Raw genomic sequence first — 23061 nt, 5'->3', positions numbered from 1 at the left:
AGTGTGTGTGGGAGGACGGGTGTATGTGTTCAGGGCGCGATCACTGAAGGTGCGGCCACCGCAACAAAAGGCAAAGTTTGGAGAGAAGTTTTCACAATGTAAGAGTTCAGATCAGTTTGAACAGCTGTGCCACGTTTCAGGGTTTCTTGAAGTCACAGAAAACATCTGGTGCTTGAGTCAAGAGGCAAAAGTTGAATTCTGTCACCCAAATGCAACAACTTAAGTGGCCCCCGCAAAACATGAGGAACCTAGTTCAGTCTGGTACGCTTTGGAACGAGAGGGCCTTCAGTCAGGGTTGTGTAAAACTGAGAACAGAACCTTTACTCGGTAGGTTCATCGGGACACCTGAGTGTAGAGGTAAACGCTCCCCCAACAACACTCACACAGATGCTGTCTCTGTTTCTAAATCACATTTGTTGCTTTCAGACCTGCTGTTCTGTCATGGATCATGTCCAAATGATGTCCATATGAGAACTGTGGCTGTCACTTTTGGGTATCAGTCAAAATGCATGGGGAAGTTCAACTGAGCCTTTCCACTCGGTGGAAACACAGCTCTTGTTTGCATATTTTTTGGCTGTGTTGTGATAGAGACTCACAAAGGTTTATAGTGGCACATTTCCACCGGCGCTGTTCGGCTTGATTTGTGTGTGGGAGGTCTCTTCCTGTGACAGGACTCTGGCCAGTCAGTGGCCAGCAGTTTGACCAATCATCGCATAGTACCTACTACTAGCACGCTTGGAACCTTGCTGGAGCAGGTACTAGAAATAGTTCCTGGTACCAGGTACTATGCTAGTGGAAACGCTACTTAAACCATGCCGTGCCGTGGTGAGGCAAGTAGAGCCGGTGGAAATGTGCCATAAGACGATTTCACATTGATCTTAGGGACTCATTTATTGGGTGGATTGATGAGTCTGGTGGGGGTTAGTTTGGAGGAGACAATGGAAATGGCAGCTTTTCCCACTTTTTCGTTATTGTTTCTGAGACTCTTGTTTCTGCGACAACCGGCAGGCTGTAGGACTTTGTGGCTTACGGCATCTAACTCAATTTCAGTCCAGCCATGAGCTAATCCCAACACTACTCCACACTACTTTTCAGAGCCACGTCTCCTGGGTTTGTGTCAGCAAACTAGTAGCATAGGACGGTAGGAGGTTTCTGATCCTAGATTTGAAGGGGTTCCTCTCAAACATGTCCTACCAAAGTACCCGATGGAGCCGGATGAGTCGAGCCAGAGTCGGACAAATATTTCAAAATTGTACTCAGGTTCTAGTCAGGTTCTGCCACTGAGTATGAGTCAGGTTTGGTCACCAAAAGACCAGAACATGAAGTTGGGACTAGAGAAAAATAAGTCCCAATCAATGCTTTCTTCAAAGTCAAGGGAAAAACATGGACGCAAATATATTCGAGCTAGTCACTAGCTAGTCACTAGTTAGCAATACTAGTCCTATAATTTCCAAATAGTAAATTTTGTATTCCCAACAGATTAGTCCTTAAGTCTCCATGTTTTTTCCCGAACTCACAGCTGCTATTTTTCAAACCCATCCAATATTTAGTGATTTAATTAATAGCGCAGTAAAATTAAACCTTTTTAAAAAGGCAGTGGAATTTATTTATATATCTATGTTGTTGTTTTTCAAAGCCCTCAAAGAACACCTCATTCACTAAAGGTCAGTGAAATTTCATTTGACATTTGAATTGTAAAGTGAGAGGCAGTAAAGTCCAGGGAAGACAATAAACTGTCTTTAAAAAAAAAAAAGGGTGAAGTTACAGCTAAAGAGAAGCAATTTCAGGAAAAACACCTGCCACCTACTCACCCACCCACCCGACTGAACTCCGACTGGAGCAGACAGGTGGTAATGAGACACATCTCCCTCAGAGCAGCAGCTTGTTTTTCTTACTTTTCCACTGACTCATGACTCTCTAAAATTCCTACCTTCGCCGTCGTGACTCACAGAAAAAAGGAAAAAGGAAGGGGCGTCTGGTCCGGTGTTGGCGTGGAGTTGTGAGGCATCGTTGAAGAGCAGTGGGTGACGGCAGCTTCCTTGATGGACTCGCCTCACATGTGGATCCCAGAGATGCGTAACGCGTTTATCATGTGTCTGAACACGGAGCACCATACCGTGGTGTCTGTACTTCCCATCACACCTGATGTGAGGACAGTCGTGGAGCAGAAGTGACAGGATGATTGATTCTGCTCAGGCATTGTTATTACTTATCGAGGAATAGAATCAAAATATGGAAAAGTGTTTGAGAAAGCAAAGTCAAAGTAAAGAGACAGGTAGCAGGGCTGAGGGACATGAGGGACCTGAAGGTTGAGGAGCTTCCTTCAGCCATTAGTGAGCTTGTCACACAGTTACGAGCACGTTCACGCTTGTTGTTCTTCACTGAGTTTGTCGAGGACTGAGACTCAGAAGTGGCTCTCAGGTTTTTGGGGTCAGATGAAGAGTTGAAGTCATGTTACAGTAGATTCTTGTCTGTTTCTTTGGTAGAAATCTGGTCATTAGTGGTCACTTTTTCCTTCTCCTTCCGTTTATTGCAGTTTTATAAACTATACTTACAATCTGAGTTTCATATTTTTTACACTTAAATTAAACCTTTTATTGTTTTATATACCTTTTTTAATTATCTTTTATTCATACTATCTGTACAATTGCCCAAAAGGGACATAATCTACATCTTTATTTGTGAGATCTACATGAATTTTCCTTACTTCTATGACCCTTCCGAGGCCCCATATATCTGATTAACTTTATTGATATATTTTTTTAATGTACACACAATATTTGCTTGTGGCGTATATTAGTCAGTGACGGGAAACGTATTCACACATTGCCATTCAAGTCAATTTAATTGCATTTTGTATTACATTACCTTAGGCACTTTGTAAAGTTGGGTCAAGACCTTTACGATTATCTGCCCTGTGAAAAAGTAGATAAATAAAGTGAACACATACGGAATTAGTACAAAACTTAAGAAACTTTTCATCTCCTTTATGTTCTTTTAACGATTTGTCCTGGACTGTAGCGTTGAACTTTCTTACATGTTCCCTTATAAAGTGCTTTATAAATAAATGCACCTTGCCTATGATTCATATGTTCTTTTCTACATTGGTGCCTCTCCTACCAAGGATGACACACATTACCCAGATGCACTACATACAAGTGCTCGAATAAAGAGTCTTTTTTACAGTATCTGTACCATCCAAGGTTAAGACACTGAATAGATATTTTATGACGGAAGATAGGAAGGAAGAAAAAAAAACAAATATCTCTGAAAGAAAAGAATGTTCTTGGAGATGGAAAAGACTCAACGATAGACAAGAGAAGCTGAAGTCTAGATGGTACATGGGTTGTAAGGACAGCTCAGGGTCAGGCAATGGAAACACATTGTTACAGCTCGTCTTCGATGTCTCTGGTCTGGACAAAGACATCGTTAGTCTCCAGAAAAACCTAATTTCTTTACACTTTCAGAAATTGGGGGTACATTACGAGGCCATTAATGTACCACAAGAAACGAAACTAGGCTAATGTAACTCCTCAGGGAGGATTATTGACCCTCAAGGGTGCTTGAATGTACCATTTTCTCCAAATAAGGGACAACATAAAGAGGACAGTGTTTGCTCACACTGTTTGCTGTAGAGGGACAAGTGTAGAGAGACGTGTTCCCCCCTCCATCCGTGGCTTCTGCAGCTAAAGCTAAAGAGCTAAAGCCGATATTTTAATAACCTGAAACCTGAACGTTCAAGAAAGCAAAACAAAACTGTAATGTACAGTAGTTCGTCCAAGTGGCATTCCGTACCTAGATGTTCAAGATGAAATTGTGTAACAACTGGAAGCAAACTCATCAATTTCAACATCATAGAAGAGTTTATAATTCAAATTCACTCTAAGTTTGCCCAAGTCCCAGACTCCAGACTTGAGTCCTGATTTCCTGGAAAGACGCATCCGTTCTTGGTCCACAGTTTGATGAACCCCATTAAGAAAATGCATCTCATATTAAAACAGAGATGGATTGTGTTTTGTCATGGCAACAGTGTGAGGCTGTTTCTAATGGTTTCTTGGAAACGGTGGGAGCCTTTGTTTTCCAGAAGGCAAAGCAGCAGCAGAAGAAAGTGCAGAAGCTTCTGACTGTGACAAACACATCAGCCAATTCACATTTTCCCGGCACATTAAAGACGACGGATCAAAAGGTGCACTGACGTTATCCCGATTAAACTCAGCTTAATGTTGAACAGGGGGGTCAGTCCATTACTTTTAAATTTTTCATGATTTCTTCGTGTTTCTCTATGTCCCTGTCCTTTAATCCAGATCGCCGAGACGTCAAACACATTCCTGAATCGAATGTTGAACAGAGACACCATCACGAGAATAACGTATAAAAGTAAGTTTGTCTTCACACTCACATCTAAATATGTCTGTTTCTACTGTTGTTGAGCATTTACCATTGAATGGTGACAGATGATGATTTAACAAGCACTTTTGGTTTCTTAAAGTTACAGTTATTTTGCTATTTTTGTGTAGCAGTGTAAGAGAAAATGAGCTACTCCTGATATCTCACCCCTACGCTCTTCCTTTTTGTCAAAAGTTTTGGATTTCACTGTCACACCTATGTTGACAAAAGTGTCAACAGATTAACTGTTAATCTTGAAGTCTTCTGTCATTTCTGTGGCAGAAACATTGTTATTAAAAAACAGGTTTTTTAGCATTTCTGGACTCAAAATGACATTTGCTTCAACTAGCTTGCCAATTAAGCTAATGTTGGCACCATCATTTTGTTAAAAAGGTCTTAAACAATCGACTGTTGTCCATGAATTAAGTGTTGATTGACAGTTAGAGTTAAAGTTGCATGTGCCAGAATAATTGTGTTTGAAGCAAACGTGAAAAAATAAGCTATTTTTATGTAGCAGAGTAAAATTAGCTTAGTAAAAGGTAGCAAGTCCTGATAACATACTCTGATGTCCAAAACCTGGGTTTTTCTTGAAAACTGCTCAGCTTGAAGTGAACTAAGTGTCAACACATTTACTTTTTTGTCGTTTCTACTTTTTTGCTGAAGTTATAATGACAATGGTTGCCATACATTTTTAGCTCTAAGCTAATGTTAAATATGTGTTAAATAAAAAAAATTAAATATTCACCTGTTGTCCATAAATGATTTGATGTCGATAAACCAAAGTTGTAAAAATACAGTTGTATTGTTAAGGCAAATGAAAAACTGTAAAAACTAGTTAGTCATTTTTTATGATGGAGTAAAATTAGCATAGCCCTAATATTTTACCCCACAAATTGACTTGACATTTTGGAATTATAAGTAGATTTTGGAATCATATGTAGAATTTGAATTATTAAGTCTTTTTAATACTGATCTACAGTTTGGCGTTGTTCACTGTACTAAAAAAAGCAGAGTCTTGCTAGAACTGTATCATGGAAAAGGGCATTTGTGGAGTTTTGGATTGAGGTTTTCGACAACAGCTCATTCAAACAAAAAAACTATCACAGTCGACGTTGAACCTTCAGAGAGTTCCCAGCAACTGCAGCAGAAAAACCCATCAGTTCAGAAAGTGGAAGCTGAGCAGAGCTTGTTGATAAAATATGAAATGACAGACAGGAAGACAACAGATTTGTGTTTTTTGTTAGAAGGATAGAGCGTCTCTCTCTTATCACAACCAAGACATCCAAGTCTTGACAGGTCCATGTCATGTCTATCCAGCACGGATGTGAAGCCGCTGTTTGAGGGAGCGGTTTATCAAACAGTCAATTGTTGGTACGCTCTCCACTCTTAAAGCATCATTATTTCATCTCAAAGAGGTAATTGCTGCGGCACGGGGAGGATGAGAGTTCCTGCGTGAGAACTCTCGATAGCTGGAGGAGGTTGTTGATGAGGAAAGCGTGCGAGGCAGTGGTCGACAGCTGCTCTCCAGAGGTTTCCCTCTGCTAGGCCTGCCGTACCGCCGAAGCAGCATCGAGCACAGAGATCGCCCGCGGCTATGTGGTGGGGGGGGGACAAATAATTGAATTAATGGGGAGGGAAATGGCGAGAGGCTGAGTAAACACACTGACCCCTTGTGGCCGGCAGGAGTCTCAGAGGCACTGAGCGCTGCCGGAGGCTGCTTGCAAAGGGCAGGTGGGTGGAGGTGGATGAATCTCCTCCAGGTCCGGCTGGAGAGGAGCGGGGATTGTGACGGCTGTCAAAACTGCCTCAGATCCAGATCCTCAGGTCCTTCAGCATTTCCTCCTCTCGCCCCAGTGACGCTGAAGGCCTAATGCTTTTTTAAACAGCACATGGAAACACAAAGACACAACATCCAAAGAGAATTATTTATTTCAACCGCACCATCAAAGATCAGAGATGGATCTTATGATGGAGGCGCAACGAGAGGTGTGATGTTAAATATTTAAAGTTTTGTTCATTACTACTGATTATATGGAGTATAATATATCTACTTGTTGTTTTATGCATGTTTTTTGGAATTATATGTAGAATTTGGAACGACAGGTAGATCTTTGAAGTAAAAGTAGGATTTTTAAGGATTTTTAACTGATCTACAGTTCGGCATTGTTCGCTTTGTTTATTGTGTCATTATTGTGCTCATGACTCTGGAAAAATGCCATCTTTGTGTTGTTTTATACATGTTTTTACGTTAGTTTACTTTTTCTTGATGCAGATGATGCGTATCTACTGACCGGCCTCAACATAGAAGAGATTTACCCAGACACGAGTAGTTTTATAACGTATGACGGATCAATGACCATCCCTCCGTGCTTCGAGACGGCCACGTGGATCCTGATGAACAAGCCGGTTTACCTCACACGCATGCAGGTGAGTCTCGGGCTGCACATCCAAAGTTTTTCCTGTGTCTGTCTATGGCGGGTGAAAAAGGGCTGACTCATGTCGTTCCTTCCGTCTCAGATGCACTCGCTGCGCCTGCTGAGTCAGAACCAGCCGTCTCAGATCTTCCTCAGCATGAGTGACAACGTCCGCCCGGTGCAGCCGCTGAACAACCGCTGCATCCGCACCAACATCAACTTCAGCGTGCAGGGAAAGGACTGTCCCAACAACAGGGTGCAGAAGCTCCAGTACCGAGGTACCAGCCTCGAAACTGTCATGTGCTTCATGATGAGTCGATCGTCGTGAAACAACACGATGAAAATGACGATAAGAACAAACGTCTCTGTCGTTATCTTGTTACGACGCAGTTTAAGTGTGAACTGAAGCAGTTACTGAGGTTAGAGCAGCGAGCAGCGTTGGAGACATTTCTCCCTCACTGACCATTTCTCCTCATTCAGACCATAATAGCAGAGCACAGAGCTTCCTGTTCTCACATTAGGGCAAAAGTAACCAAGTGTTAAAAGTGGAAAAAATGGTCCTCCCTCGTGAGGCTCAGACCTGAGCCAGTGAAAAAATGAGGGTTAGATTCCACACAACACACTTTATATTCACTATTTAATCGTTGATATTTATCATCATATTTCCTCCCACAGTCCAAAAACATGCAGATTTTGGGGATTAGGTAAATTGGACACTCTAAATTGTCTCTATGTGTCCCTGTGATAGACTGACGACATGTCCAGGGTGTACAGCTGGGACGCTTATGTGGAGGATATAGCGGTAGGAGATGAAGGAATGAATGAAAGAATGAATGAACGAACATGAGACGATAAAAGCAGTTTTGATTTCAATCTTCATGGCCAGAAAAAGGTCTAATCTGATCATTTCCAGTTTAAAAGAATGAGATGAAGAAACAACACATATAAGGTGTCAAATCTGCTCGTGATGAAAGGAAATTGAGTCAGTCAACAATTTGGCCAATAATCTGAGCCTACATTTGTTCAGAAGCAAGATCCACCTTAATTTAAAAGCCATTATTTCCAGATTTAATCTCACTTATATTTTTTAACCCTTAGAAAAGACTGCATTTGTTATATATATATATGTATATATATATATATGTATATGTATATATATATATATATGTACAGCTATAAGAATGGGCTATATAGAGCGTCTTATATTTTTCCTATTTTTTCAGCACAACCCATGGTTTCACCAACTATATAAACACACCTGAGCAAAAAAGAACTGAATTTGTGATATTTGGAAAATACGTCATGGTTCAAATTTCACTTTGCTCATTTTTATTCAATTGTATAGCACCGAATCACAACATACATTATCTTAAGTCTCAGTACACAGACAACATCATAGAGAGCAGAGAAATCAAACAATTCATGCAATGAGCAAACACTAGGGGTCAATGGAGAGAAAAAACTCTCCGACAGAACCCGACTCAAAGATGTGCAGCCATGCGCCAAGACAGGTTGAGGTGAAAGGAAAAATGGGGGACAGAGGAGAGGTGGGGGACAAAAAGGACAAGAGGGAGGTGATATTTTGTGACTTCTGCACAATTGAAATGAATCCTAACTTTGACTCAACAACAAGACAGACAAAAAAATCCTGAAGATGTGACGTATAAACACACGTCCATATAACGAGTTAATACAGAGTGTGAGAGCTGAGCCGATGGTGGATGAGACGCACAGTAAAACAGGCAGCAGCCGCGAGCGCCAAGTGTCAGAACACCTGTTTCTCTCTGACTGAGACAAGTGTCTAAAAAAACGCGGCTTCTGTCACAGCTCAGCACCGTCGGGGAGTCACTGTCTGTCTGTCTGTCATGTTTCAGGCAGAATACTGTAAATCTGCTGCAGCCAATGTTTCATTTCACCCCTGAAGCGTAAACGCGTCACAGGGTGAGGAGTAAAACCTGCTCCTGTGTTGTTCACCGTGTTACTTTTGTCATTTCCCCCGCTCACACTCACGATTTACTTCCCTGTGACCGACACACATCATGACTGCCTTCCTCTCTCTCTCTTATTGCATCCCAGCTCTGCTTTACTTGACCTCCTCCCCTTTAAGAGATGAAATTCTGATTCAGTGCAGCAGCAGCAGCTGTGAGGAGATTTCAATCCTCCACCTCGGACTCTCCTGAACAAACAAAGACGCTCGCCGAGCAAATCAAAAACAAAAGCAGAGCCGCTCACGTAATTGTTTGGAGATTTAAAAGACCTTCAAGATAAAGTGGAGCAGCAGTGGGGGGGTGGGGGGGTCTCTGCTTATTTGTCTAAGGTCAAACTTAAGAGTGCGAGCAGCTCTGTCCTCCCTGGAGACGTGTTCATCTGGGATGTGGAGTAAGAAACAGGAAGTACGGCTGCATTTATGTGATGGAGTTGTTATGAATAAAGTGGAAATTTGTTCACTAGATCTTTTCTGAAAGACGTAATAACTCCAGAATTATTGAGTTAGTTGTAAAGAGGAGAATATCGTCTGCATAGAGTCGAACAATAATGATTGAAGAAAATAAACCAACCTTTCTTGAGTCCAGAGGGCGCAGCAGAGCAGTACATTAAATCACCTTCAGTCAGAATCTGCCCTTTCTGATCAAAAACACTAAATTGGAGTCCAATGGGATTTAGATTGTAATCTCAGATGTGTGTTTTTTTAGATTTGTCCATTTTTGTTAAATGAAGCAGTGCAAAAAAAAATGTTGCTTGACGTTTTTGGACCACACTTCACGATTATCTCAACAGTTCAGTTGAAACCAGAGGTTGTAGGATGACTGGAAAGATGCAGGCTCCCACTTGTGGCTCTTCAAAATAAATCACTAATATGGGGGGAAAAAACAGGCACTATGACTTTGTCTTTTTGTGTTATAGTTGTGTTATGAAGAAACTGGAATCTTTCACCAGATACGTTGAATAGATCTTTACTGAAAAAATATGAATTGCAGGTGATTGTAAAGAGGAGCGTATCATCTGCATAGAGTCGAACAATAATGATTAAAATAAGGAAATTAGCCTAAACCAACCTCTCTTGAAACCAGGGGGGGCAGCAGAGCAGTGAACTAATGACTGACAAAATATTTTATGTTAACTTTTTAACATTTTTCTCCCGCGTCTCACTCATTTTCAAGTTGTTTTCATCTGCTAGCGTTGTCAGAAGCTGCTCTAGTACTGATCAAAAAACACTAAATTGGAATTTGAAATAGCACTTAAATTTACCTGACAATATAATTTCAGGTCAAAAAAATGATATAACACATTGAAATCACTTTACCTTACACTTTGTTGTATCCTCTGCATAGAAATGAACAATGATGATTGTAACAAGCTGGAAAATTTGCCTAAACCAACCTCTCTTGAAGCCAGAGGGGCAGCAGAGAGTCATTATGGCTTCTTTCAGCGCACATACAGCAGGTTAAGATATCTTTAAGTGAAAATCAAAAACCTTTAATGAGATCACAAGGTTGTGGAATGACTGGGGAAAAACGCAGGTTTATCCCAATAAGTATATACTATATCAATGCTAACTGTGATGCTTTAATGAAACCCTCCGTGTTTATGTACACATGGACACGTTGTGCTTACGGTCGCATGCTCGGCGGTAAATTCCTCCACTCACAACGTCACAACACTCCTTTTATATCAAATTGCACTGTTTTGCTCGCGCTCTTGGCGTCGCCTCGTTTCGCCTATAATTTCCCGTCGAGGCTACCATTCAAAGCATAATGGGACCAATTCAGAAACTCCAACACAACATACAATTTAAAACACCTCATTCAGTCGAGTGGATGAATGAATGAATGAATGAGGTGTGTTTTTAAATTGTATGTTATCGCTTAAGATGAAATATGGTGCATGAGGGAAAGGAAGGAAGGGTTTGAATAATGTATGAATCAGTGTTCTCTCTGTCTTCTCTTCCAGTGAACGAGTGGTTGCTTAAGTAGCCTGAGCATGGAAGATGGAGATGGAGAGAGGAAAGGATGGAGGGAAGGAAGTAAGGAAGGATGTGAACGCTGGTTTTGAAGGCTGCATCTCATCAGAAAAAAACAAAAAATGTTCCATGGCATTGTACAAAGACGAACAACCGCACCAGACATTCACCTGGATTTTTCGGGAGCGAAAACGGACTCGGATTCTTTTCATACATGTTTGAAACCCTCGATCTGACACATGCTAACAAGCCCCGCCCCTCCCCTGCCCCGCCCCCTACACTGTACAACTATAATATCTGTTTTGATACCGATAAATAACACTTTTTTTGGGAGAAAAACATTCAAAAAAACAAAAAAGAGACTTAAAAACAAAAAAGTGAATAAAAACTCTTAAAAGCATTTATGTGACTTTTTCCTCCCGATAGCAGGACGACGTCGGGACTTTAAAGCCTTTGTACATACAAAATGTTGCGATCAAAAAAGAAGAAGAAACACCAGGACTAAGTCACTGCCCCGCCCCCAATCCCCCATGACCACACCCACCCCACCCGCCCACTCTGCCGGTCAAGACTCAGTGGTCCGACCTCGATTCACGTGGATGTTTCATTCCAGTCACAAACAAACAAACAAAGGCATGCAAACAAACAACGAGAGAAGAAGAAGAACGAAGGGAAAACTCCGCCTTATACCGAGAAAAAAAAAACACTAGAGTCACGCCCCGCGGTGTCTCGGCCATCGTTTGTACATATTATAATTATCAATAATGCAGAACAATGAATATGTAAAGAAAAAGTCATGAATTATCACTGGAAAAAGATATATTATTATTATTATTATTATTATTATTAAGAGGAGTTTTAGAAACGCTTGGCGCACTTTTTTGAATTCTGGAAATGCGGCTCTCGGTCGACGGAGCCGATGCCTTTTTATTTTATTTGTGTTTATTTTTTGTTACGTTTTATTGTTTACAAAATGGTCATTCACTGTGTTTGAGTAAACGTTATCAGCCCCAAATAAATGTGTCGGAAAAATAAAAAACAAACTAACACACACAGCTGTTATTTGGGGAGAGGGAAAACTGCTTCACGGCGATGACGAGCTGACGTTTGTTGTACCTGTACCTGTTTTGTACTGTTCCATATTAAATGTGTTTGAAATGTCAACGTCGACCTTCAGAGGCTCAGTCATAGAGAACACACGCTCCACCCCCGGGGGGCCACATGGTGGCACTGTCATGGAACAGGAAGTGCAGTCCAGGCATCAGGTGAATGGATTCACAGCAATACATCAACGTTAGCTCCTTCTTTATGTTCAGAATGTTTCTTTCTTTTTAACTTAAGTACAGATTGTGCAGCAGCGAACAAGAGGAAAAAATTTGTTATTTCGTGTAAATTGTGAACTGCGACATGGGCAAAGTAAGTAAGTTTCACGATCTTAATTATATTATAGTTTTTGCGATGTTAGTGCACATTATAGAGTTTCTGCATCAAAACCCCTAATTGTTATTTTGAAAAATTAAATTTTTTTGAATTTATCCACATTTTTTTGCCAATTTTTACAAAAAAAAATGTGGAAATTTCATGTCATACGAGTTCATTTTAAAAGCAGTTACAAACACTTTGCTTAAAATTTGTCCTTTAAACTCGCTCGCAATTTACTAATTAATAACTTGTAAAATAACAAATTAAAGTGGGAAAAATTATAATTTAGTGGTTGCGCGATCACCAATGGGCCCCCAATAGTGCGTGGAGACATTTTTGACTTATTTTCTTCAGTTATTTGGTGTCATTTTTTTATTAAATAGTTTTTTACTGGACACTTCACTATCATCAGACTTAGTTAAAATTAATAAATTACATAATTATTAGGCCACTTTTGTGATTTTACTACCCTCTAATTATAATTAAAGTACTTTATAGCATTACCCCAAAAATCAGACTCTGGTCAGGGGCCCCATCACCGGCCCTGGTGGATAATGATATTGATGATTTATTTACTTGATAATTCATGTTTTCCCTCGACATAAAAGAACAAAATCTGCTTTTATATGTAAAAGGAATTCTAAGGATGTGTATTTAATGGATAGCAGATGTTGCAGAGGTCATAGGTCACTGTGACGCATCTTTTTAATTCCATCACTGATCGTCAGTGAGGGAGGAAATGAAAAAGCATGTGAAGTTCCCCCTCCGCCTCCTCTGAGCTGCTGCTGATGGAGATCAATGTTCTCCTCACATGAAGCTCATCAGGACCCTGTAAGGAGTTCATTCAGGGGTTAATGTGCTGGTTAGAGATGAAGTTAGCGACTCCTATCGAGGAAATAAACCAAGAGTGTGTGTAGAAAAAACACTGTTTACGTGAGGAATAAGACAAATGAAGAGGTGAAAACCCAGAAATGTGAAGGTACACGTTTGTCATTTTACTCAAAACACAAATAACTGCAGAACAGCGTGAACTGAAGCTGTCTGTGTCATTTACTGCGTCTATTCCAGTAGAAACAGTATGTTGGAGGTGTGACCACTGTGTGTCACTAGAGTCAAATATGTAAATGTGGACCACACCCTGAAACCACGTATGTTACCTGTTGCCAGCAGGTGGCGCAGTGAGTATCTCTGAACATGGAGGAAAAAAAAGAATAAAGACAATGGCGGGTAAACCTACTTAAGACACTATACTGGTTGCCAACGGTAACTCGCACACAGCAACTCAAGGACACGTAGGCATTTACATTAGCAGAGCTGGGAATTGAACCCGCAACCTTACAGTTGACAGATGACGTCGAATAAAAATGTTTTTGAGTGTCCCAATGGATTTTTGCAGGAATTGTTGCTTAAAATCAAATTTTTTCCACATTTCGTGTTCCCACTAGCCACGCAGCAGACTCCACCCTCAACTTCCTTTAAACTTGGGGTTGGGGGGGGGTCTCAAACTCAAATGAATTCATAATCGTTCAAATGACGGACCGCACATCATTGTCTGATGGGTCACATTTGGTCTGCGGGCCGTGAGTTTGTGTGTTTGTGGGTTACCGTGGCATCCGTGGTAACCGTGGTCTTTTGCCAAAAGTATGTTTGCGGGTAAGTCTCTATTGTTGTTTTTTTTTACTTCGTTTTAGGGGTCCCGTGAAGAAAACCTGCGCACCTACTGCCACCTTCTGGCCACAGGAAGTACACCTCCAGTGTACATGTGGTCCACATGTGCTCGATTCTGACATCACAAATGATTGGTGGCCAATAATTTCCCCCAAAGTGAGAGGTTCTGCCATTTATGAATTTTATGATCCTCCAGCGAGAAGAAGAAGAAGACGTGATCAATAATGAGCAAAATCTGTACGAACAGGTCGATCGCACTTCCTCTGACAGCCAGCAGGTGTCGTATAACGTCTGTTTCCCTCAGTTCCACTCGGCGGCAAAGACGTTGACCTTGACGATCGGCTCTTCGACGTGTCAGCAAATTTGTGTGGAATTGTGTGTCAGAAATGGTCGGGAAGTGATCGTACGGATGCAGCCGTGGCCTCGGAGTGAAGCGAAGCACCAGGTTCTGTCAACAGCTCGTTCTGCATCGATCCCCCCTCCTCTCTTCCTCTCTTCCACTCTCTCTCTCTCTCTCTCTTTCTCTGCTCTCGTTCATTATCTCCCAATCAATTCCGGACGCCTCTGCTTGTATCTGTGATGTGGAGAGAAATTCAGCCTGAAGCTTGTGGGAGTAAGGCATGCACACGCTGGCTTTTCTGTTTGCTGACTGATCCCTGGCCTTTTCCCTTTTTACAGATCTGTAATGAAAAGCTTTTGAGAGAGAGAGTTCTCACAGGCCCAAGGTTATGGAGGTCATTACTCTACCTGATGTAGGAGATGCAGGATTGAGCCAAAGCTGGAGGATGTATAATAAATACGCCAAATGATTCAATGCCCTGAACACCTCCTCCCTCCCTCCTTCCCTCTCCTCTCTCTCCACCACATCCCACCGAATAATCACTTCCTCCCCCTGTGACAGCTGTAGATCTCTCCCTGGACTCGACCGCTGTCTGGCCCCCGCCGAAAAGGAAATGAATGTTACAAGGTGTGTATAAATCGCAGCACTTGCGGTGTTTTCGGTGGCGGAGGTGGGCGGGGCCTTTAATGTTATTACATTAATAAGAGCGTAATGAGGCGACGGCACAAGCGGGGGAGCAGGAGCACGAGCACAAGAAGGAGCAGGAGCTGGAGCAGCTGCCGAGGCAAATCGAAAACGTGCGAATCTCCGTATGTGAGTGAACTCCTGAGACACGACTGTCCAGATGTGAGCAGCAGCAGCAGGTTTTCAATCAACACCAACATCAGCAACAACATCAACATCACTGCTGCAGAGTAAAAAAGTAACTTTTTTCTGAGTCCATGAGAAAAAAAAACAACAAAATTCTGGAAATTAATTTCACACCAAATGCCAGTTTTTTAACGTGTTTTTGCAAAGATTGAATCAACGTTAATCGGGCAAAGATACATTTACTGTTCTTTACGTCATCAAGAAGAAGCAGATAAAGAAGCACGGAAAAAGAAAGAACTTTACGATGGAATTTGTATGAAGTCTAAAAAAGACTTTTTCAAACTGTAAAAAACTAAATTAAATATTTAAACCCCTTAAGTGAAGTTGCAGAAACTGCTAACCCTAGAATATATCGTGAAAATGTATATGAAATGTGCCAACCCCTTAAAAAAAGACAGCATTAAAAGTGTAAGAAAATATTTTTCATATTCAAAGAAATGTAAACCCCTATAAAAAGGAGTGAAACTGTAAAAAAAGACACGTAAAATATTCAAAACAATATATACCCTTAACAACAGAGCTGATGTAAATATATATGTACATATAAAATAAGCTCTCGTAATTAAAAAGCCAGTATAGAAACTCTAAAATTGTAAAAAAGAGAAAGTGTAACTAATTATTTAAAATATTCCAAAAGCTTAAACCGCTTCAGAAACACAGCAAAAAGGTTTTTTAATTGACGATCAAAAAAGTACACTGTAAAAAGATTTTTTTTTTGAGAAAGTTTAAAAACATGACACTGAGTCAACCTGATCAGCTTGAACATGACCTCAAAGACTATAGCGCCACCTTGTGTTTTTGTCTTTATAATATGGTAAAAAAGACACAACACAGGAGAAAGATGACATAAATAGAGTAAAACAAACACAGGCTGAACAAGAAAAGTCGTTAACGTTAAAACAAGAAAACAAGAGTTTGGAGTAACATATGCAGACATAAACATATAAATAAAGAGTATAGATAATATAAAGTGATTCATTAACAGATTTTATTTGACTGGAGAAAAGAACAGTCGATTAATTCTCACATCAAACTCGTTAAAATCAATTACGGTCACATTAAAACTTGTTCTTTCACTCGTCACTGTGAAACGAGCCTCGCATTTAATCCCCTTTATTCCATAATCACATCACAGCCATGCAGCATAATCCACAGTGGACTAAAACACACACACACACACACACACAGACGTCTCTTAGGACAGTAATTAATTTCAGTAGTGCTGTAATCTCAGCTGCGTGATATTCACACTCCTCTTTATTCTCCGTCAAAACATTATTATATTCACGCTGGTCTAGTCGCTGTATTGTGAGTAGCAGTGTTTCTGTGGAGACGGTAGAGGATGACTCACAAAAGAACACAGTTGTACTGAAAATTGACAGAATGATGGATCTGAATCCTGTCTCCGTAAATCACTGATAATTTCCATGTTTTAATTTCAGTATTGCAGTTTTTCTTGCCTTTACAACACGTCTGGTTTTAGTCAGAATATTTTTAACACAAGTCTGGTTTTAGTGAGACTATTGTTGACAAAAGTCTGGTTTTAGTCAGAATATTTTTAACACAAGTCTGGTTTTAGTCAGACTATTGTTGACAAAAGTCTGATTTTAGTCAGACTATTGCTCACACAAGTCTGGTTTTAGTCAGACTATTGTTCACACAATTCTGGTTATAGTCAGATTATTGTTCACACAAGTCTGGTTTTAGTCAGACTATTGTTGACAAAAGTCTGATTTTAGTCAGACTACTGCTCACACAAGTCTGGTTTTAGTCAGACTATTGTTCACACAATTCTGGTTATAGTCAGATTATTGTTCACACAAGTCTGGTTTTAGTCAGACTATTTTTAACACCTATTCTAAAAGTCCGGTTTTAGTCAGACTAACACAATCATACATGATTTTTGTAATTGGTAATCAGTGAATGAAAGAACTGATAAACAAAGCAAAGGAACAATGTTCACAAGGCGTGACTCTAAGAGAGATTTAAATAAATCAAAAGAACATAATTATTTGATCCTCTTTTTATTTCACTCCAAAATTTTAATTTACTTGAAATGAATATATTTGTATTGGGCTTATTTTAGTTTTCACGTGGACAAAAGGGGCATATAGTTATGTTTAATAGCGGTGCTTTTTCATAACCATAATAATATGGAAAATTTAACAATAATTCAAACTCGTTATGACGTCCTGTGAATTCTCTCTATCTGCACTTTGCAGAATATTATTTCACTGCTCCTGCAGTCGTGTCTCGGTGCAGCTGATTATGATGTAAAATAAAATGAAACAAGATATATGTGCTACATGGATTCAGCAGCATAGTAATCAAATGTTAACAGTCAGCCTTCTTCTTCTCATTCTCCTCCTTCTTCTTCTTCTTAGCGCTGACATTAAGATGGTGAGACGACATCATTAAGGACTTTTACTTTGAAGTAGTTAAAACAAACTCGGCTTCACAGCAGAGTGGATTTACATGACGCACCAACCTTGAAAGACCCCAGGAAATTTTTTTATGAATTTAACGTGTGGATTTCACGGTGGCTTGCAATGTGACGGCTTGTAAACAAAGACCGTTTCCATGGTTTATTCTGTTTACTTTTGAAAACTTTGAGTACTTTATTACGAAGCAGAAACAAGGCCTGTCCTTGTGGCACTGTGTACTTTATAACTTATTTATGACAGGACAACGCTCTAAAGTGGTTTTTACTGCTCATAAATAAATTTCATTATTTCCACGTAGTGCAACCTTCAGGAAAATACACTCCCACGCCTGCGTTTAATATGAAGCTGTAGCCAGTGAGAGTGGTTAGCCTAGCTTAGCGTAAACAAAGAGAGAAGGGAACCTGCCTTTTAACTCTTAGTTCATGCATTGATTCAGTTTAAATAACTTTTATTTATCCCACAAGAGAATCACTCCGTGTGTTTATGAAGCTGTAGCATGTGCGCAATTAGCCTAGCTCAGAGCTAACACTGAATGACAGGCAGAAATAGTTAGCCTGTTTTTTATTAAAGACAGAAGATTAATCTAGACACACCTCAGACGTCCAACCATGAACTAAATTCAACTTTATTTATCCTACAACTACAAAGATAATAACTCTGTGTGTTTATAATGAAGTTGTAGCAGGTGAATATTTAGCCTAGCTCAGGGCTAACACTGGATGGTTTATTTTTTTACATTTACTTTCATACAAAAAATGTAATCAAATATACTCTAAAGATGTTGGTATTTTTGGGGGACTTAGGACATAAATTGGAGGAACTTCCTGTCAGGATGCTGCTGCAGTGCAGTTAATAATTTAGTATGATGTGAACTTTTTCTCAGCAGCCCCAACATCCATTATGTGTCTCCTGCTAAATTACAAATGGAAGTGCATTATTTTATCTGGTTTTAGCTCAGTTTGGGTCTCCACCATCTTGTGAGAAAAATCTCTGGCTCTCCTGCTACTAAACCTCAGTTTGTCTGATGTTTTTTCACTGACCTTTCTTCTTAAAAGTCTTTTAATGATGACTTTATAACTGAAAGTGAATTTATACAGTGGACATTGCAGGATGTAAATCTGTGTCATGTGACTGAGCCCCTTTAGTCACTATACGACCGACCCCTCTGCACATTATGGGCCACTGTTAATATAAAAACAGCCATAAATATATACATATATATATATATATATATAATGTCACATCTTCCTATAAGCATGTAACGTGAAGTCTTATATGAAGCAGATAAGGAGCGATCGTAAGGCTGATGTTCCATATGTTACAGGACAAGACCTCACGAAAGGTGCAAAATGCTTTGAAAAGTCATTAAAATCCCACGGAAAATGTGACCTTATTGAGAACTAATAATGTCTTACGTGTGTTTTATTGCAGTGCCAGAGCTTACAGCAACTCTCATAATAACATCATGTATTATGTATGTGCTATATTGCATCATTCAAGCGTAGATATGGGCTTCAGGGGGGAAAGAGTTACAGAGCATATCAAATCCAGATCACGTTGTGTGTTTTTTTCTTTTTTTCTCTCTCTCTCTCTCTCCTCTGAGTCCACAGATGGAAGCTACTGGATCATTCCAGCGTCACACAGTCGAGAGCTCAGCTCAGCAACGTAGAATTATGAGGCATGAAGAAAAACACCAGGAACGTGTTTGAACATTTATTTTTAAAGATTAAAACAGGATAAAATATATCACTTTACCAGAAAATAAACAAAAACACTGGATGGAGGCAGATGATCCGCTGTGGCGCCCCCTAAAGGGAGAGGAAGCAAAAGAAATAAAGGAAGGAAGGAAAAACCCAGTGAAATCACCGGGTTCTAAGCTGGACAACCACAAAAGAGGAAAAATAACGTTTTCTAAAAAAAAAATGTCAGGAAGCTTTCTGAAAAAAAAAACGGGAAACTTACTGTGAAAAAAAAAAACAGGAACATTTTTCTGAAAAAAAATCCAGGAAAGTTTTTCTGAAAAAAAAAATGGAAAGCTCTTCTGAAAAACGAATTTTTAGAAAAAATTCATGAAAAAAAAAATTCAAATAAAAAATATTTCAGGGAAACGTTCTGGAAAAAAATATTTCAGGGAAACGTTCTGGAAAAAAAAGAATCTCAGGAAACTTTTTCTTTAAAACAAATATCAAGAGGGCCACACGGTGGAGTAGTGGTTAGCACTCTCGCCTTGCAGCGAGAAGACCCGGGTTCGAGCCCCGGTTGGAACAAGGGCCTTTCTGCATGGAGTTTGCATGTTCTCCCCGTGTGTGCGTGGGTTCTCTCCGGGTTCTCCGGCTTCCTCCCACAGTCCAAAAACATGCAATGTGGGGATTAGGTAAATTGGACACTCTAAATTGACCGTAGGAGTGAGTGTGAGAGTGAATGGTTGTTTGTCTCTATCTGTGTGTGGCCCTGCGATGGACTGGCGAACTGTCCAGGGTGTACCCCGCCTATCGCCCGATGTAGCTGAGATTGGCACAGCACCCCCCGCGACCCTCTGGTGGAGGATAAAGCGGTTAGATGATGACTGACTGACTGACAAATATCAAGAAACTTTCTGAAAAAAAAAATTCCAGGAAACTTTCTGAAAAAAAAAAATATGTACAGGTGTTCCTGCCACTCCGTTCTCTCTGGTGACAAAGATGCTGATTCTCGTGTTTCCTGCAACATCATGAGTGAAATTACTGTAATAACCACACGTTGACGTGCAAACTTCTCAGCACAAACTGTTGTGTAACTACGGTGTTAAAGGACGACAAACTACTATGATCTGATGACTTACAAAGACTCTCTGCTGTATCTTACACACATGTGCACACATTTAAACAGATAACAGCTTTCAGATCTGTGAAACTGAAACAAGTCTCTCTATCTGCTGTTTTTAAAAGCTCAGTGAATAACGAGAGAGTGACAGAGAGAGAGCGGAGAAATAAGCAGTGAAACATGAAGGACTAAAGGACTGAAGCTGATAGTACGACCCCTGCACCAACACCAACACCACCGCTAACACCACCGCTAACACCACCCACCCTCACTCTCAATCCGTGCTTTAACCTGCTTTTATTATCCAGCAGATGGTCTGCTCCCCCGCTCTCGACACAGAAAGTGCACAAACATCTCCAGTGAGCTGTTTGGATTCAACACTTGTGCAGAGTTCATTGACGCACACCTGATCGCGTGTGTGCGTGTGTGTCTGAATAGCGTGACAGTTTGTGTGTCAGTGTGAAAACCTGTCCAACTGAAGAGGAAGAAGATGGTCTGCTGCCGCGAAACAAAATGGCAGCTCCAGCCGGTTTTTATGCAAACAAACATTGAATTTTAAAGATATGATAGATTACAATACAGTGAAAGTCATGTACAAAGCTGAAATAGATGTTTACATCCATGTTTCAGGAGGGATTATTGCAGAAATTAAGAAAACCTAAGCACACAAGTCATTTTTTTTATGACTTCTTTTGGACAAAATACTATACTATGACTTTTTGACTGATTTTAGACGACAGACTATACTATGATGTTTTAGTGTAATTTAGGACAACATACCAGTGAGTCAGCTCATGAGGTTGGTCTAATGGTCAAAACCCTTGCCTTTTAAACAACAGACCCGGGTTCAAGCCCTGTTGGGAACAATTATCCTCTGCAACCTCAGGATGTATTGTTGTCATTTTTGACGACATACTATAGTATGATTTTTTTGACTGATTTTGGACAAAATACTATAGAATTACTTTTTTGACTGATTTTGGACAAAATACTATAGAATGATGGGCCACACGGTGCTGTAGTGAAAGCACTCTCGCGCTTTGCAGCGAAGACTGCCGAGCTCCCTGTCGAACAAGGGCTTTTCTGCATGGAGTTTGCACTGTTCTCGCGGTGCGTGGGTTCTCTTCGGTACTCTCGCTTCCTCCCACAGTCCAAAACATGCAATGTGGGGATTAGGTGAATTGGACACCCAAATTGACCATAGGAGTGAGTGTGAGAGTGAATGGTTGTTTGTCTCTAGTTGTGTGTGGCTCTGCGGCTGGACTGGCTTAACTGTCCAGGGTGTACTATCGCCTCGATGAGCTGAGATTGGCACAGCACTGCACCCCTCTGGTGGAGGATAAAGCGGTTAGATGATGACTGACTGACTGACTATAGAATGACTTTTTTGACTGATTTGGCACTAAATACTATAGTATGACTTTTTTGACTGATTTTGGACGACATACGATACTATGACTTTTTTGGCTGACTTTGGACGATATACTATACTATGATGTTTTAGTGTAATTTAGGACAACATACCAGTGAGTCATCTCATGAGGTTGGTCTAATGGTCAAAACCCTTGCCTTTTAAACAACAGACCCGGGTTCAAGCCCTGTTGGGAACAATTATCCTCTGCAACCTCAGGATGTATTGTTGTCATTTTTGACGACATACTATAGTATGAGGGTCACACGGTGGAGTAGTGGTTAGCACTCTCGCCTTGCAGCGAGAAGACCCGGGTTCGAGCCCCGGTTGGAACAAGGGCCTTTCTGCATGGAGTTTGCATGTTCTCCCCGTATGTGCGTGGGTTCTCTCCGGGTTCTCCGGCTTCCTCCCACAGTCCAAAAACATGCAATGTGGGGATTAGGTGAATTGGACACTCTAAATTGACCGTAGGAGTGAGTGTGAGAGTCAATGGTTGTTTGTCTCTAGTTGTGTGTGGCCCTGCGATGGACTGGCGAACTGTCCAGGGTGTACCCCGCCTATCGCCCGATGTAGCTGAGATTGGCACAGCACCCCCCGCGACCCTCTGGTGGAGGATAAAGCGGTTAGATGATGACTGACTGACTGACTATAGCATGGCTTTTTTGACGAAATACTATAGTATGACTTTTTTGACTGATTTTGGACGACATACTGTAGTATGACTTTTTTGACTTATTTTGGACAACATAGTATACTATGACATTTTTGACTGATTTTGGACGACATACTATAGTATGACTTTTTTGACTGATTTTGGACGACATACTATACCATGACTTTTTTGGCTGACTTCGGACGATATGCTATGACTTTTTGACCGATTTTGGAGACATACTATAGTATGACTTTTGACTGATTTTGGACGATATACTATACTAAGACTTTTTTGACTGATTTTAGGACATATATATAGTACTTTTTAACAGATTTTGGACAAAATACTATAGTATGACTTTTTTGACTGATTTTGGACAACAAACCATAGTATGACTTTTTCACAGATTTTGGACAAAATACTATAGTATGACTTTTTTGGCTGACTTCGGACGATATGCTATACTATGACTTTTTGACTGATTTTGAACGACATACTATAGTATGACTTTTTTGACAGATTTTGGACGATATACTTTACTAAGAATTTTTTGACTGATTTTGGACGATATACTATACTAAGACTTTTTTGATTGATTTTAGACGACATACTATAGTATGACTTTTTTGACAGATTTTGGACAAAATACTATAGTATGACTTTTTTGACTGATTTTGGACAACAAACC

The 23061-nt window shown here is 40.3% G+C and overlaps 1 protein-coding gene across 1 annotated transcript in view; it reads left to right on the top strand.

The window, feature by feature from the left end:
• ca10a (carbonic anhydrase Xa) overlaps positions 1 to 11925 on the top strand; it is a gene marked incomplete at its 5' end in the record, with an annotated part of 186142 nt that extends 174217 nt beyond the window's left edge. The window contains 4 exons of the mRNA XM_044014491.1: positions 4305 to 4377; positions 6659 to 6813; positions 6904 to 7078; positions 10752 to 11925. Coding sequence (XP_043870426.1) covers positions 4305 to 4377; positions 6659 to 6813; positions 6904 to 7078; positions 10752 to 10774 — 426 coding nt within the window. The remainder of the gene's footprint in view (positions 1 to 4304; positions 4378 to 6658; positions 6814 to 6903; positions 7079 to 10751) is intronic.
• Positions 11926 to 23061: the final 11136 nt, after the last annotated feature.

Source organism: Solea senegalensis, linkage group LG18 (genome assembly GCF_019176455.1).
Source record: "Solea senegalensis isolate Sse05_10M linkage group LG18, IFAPA_SoseM_1, whole genome shotgun sequence".
NCBI lineage: Eukaryota > Metazoa > Chordata > Actinopteri > Pleuronectiformes > Soleidae > Solea > Solea senegalensis.
This window is presented reverse-complemented; position numbering and strand designations above follow the sequence as displayed.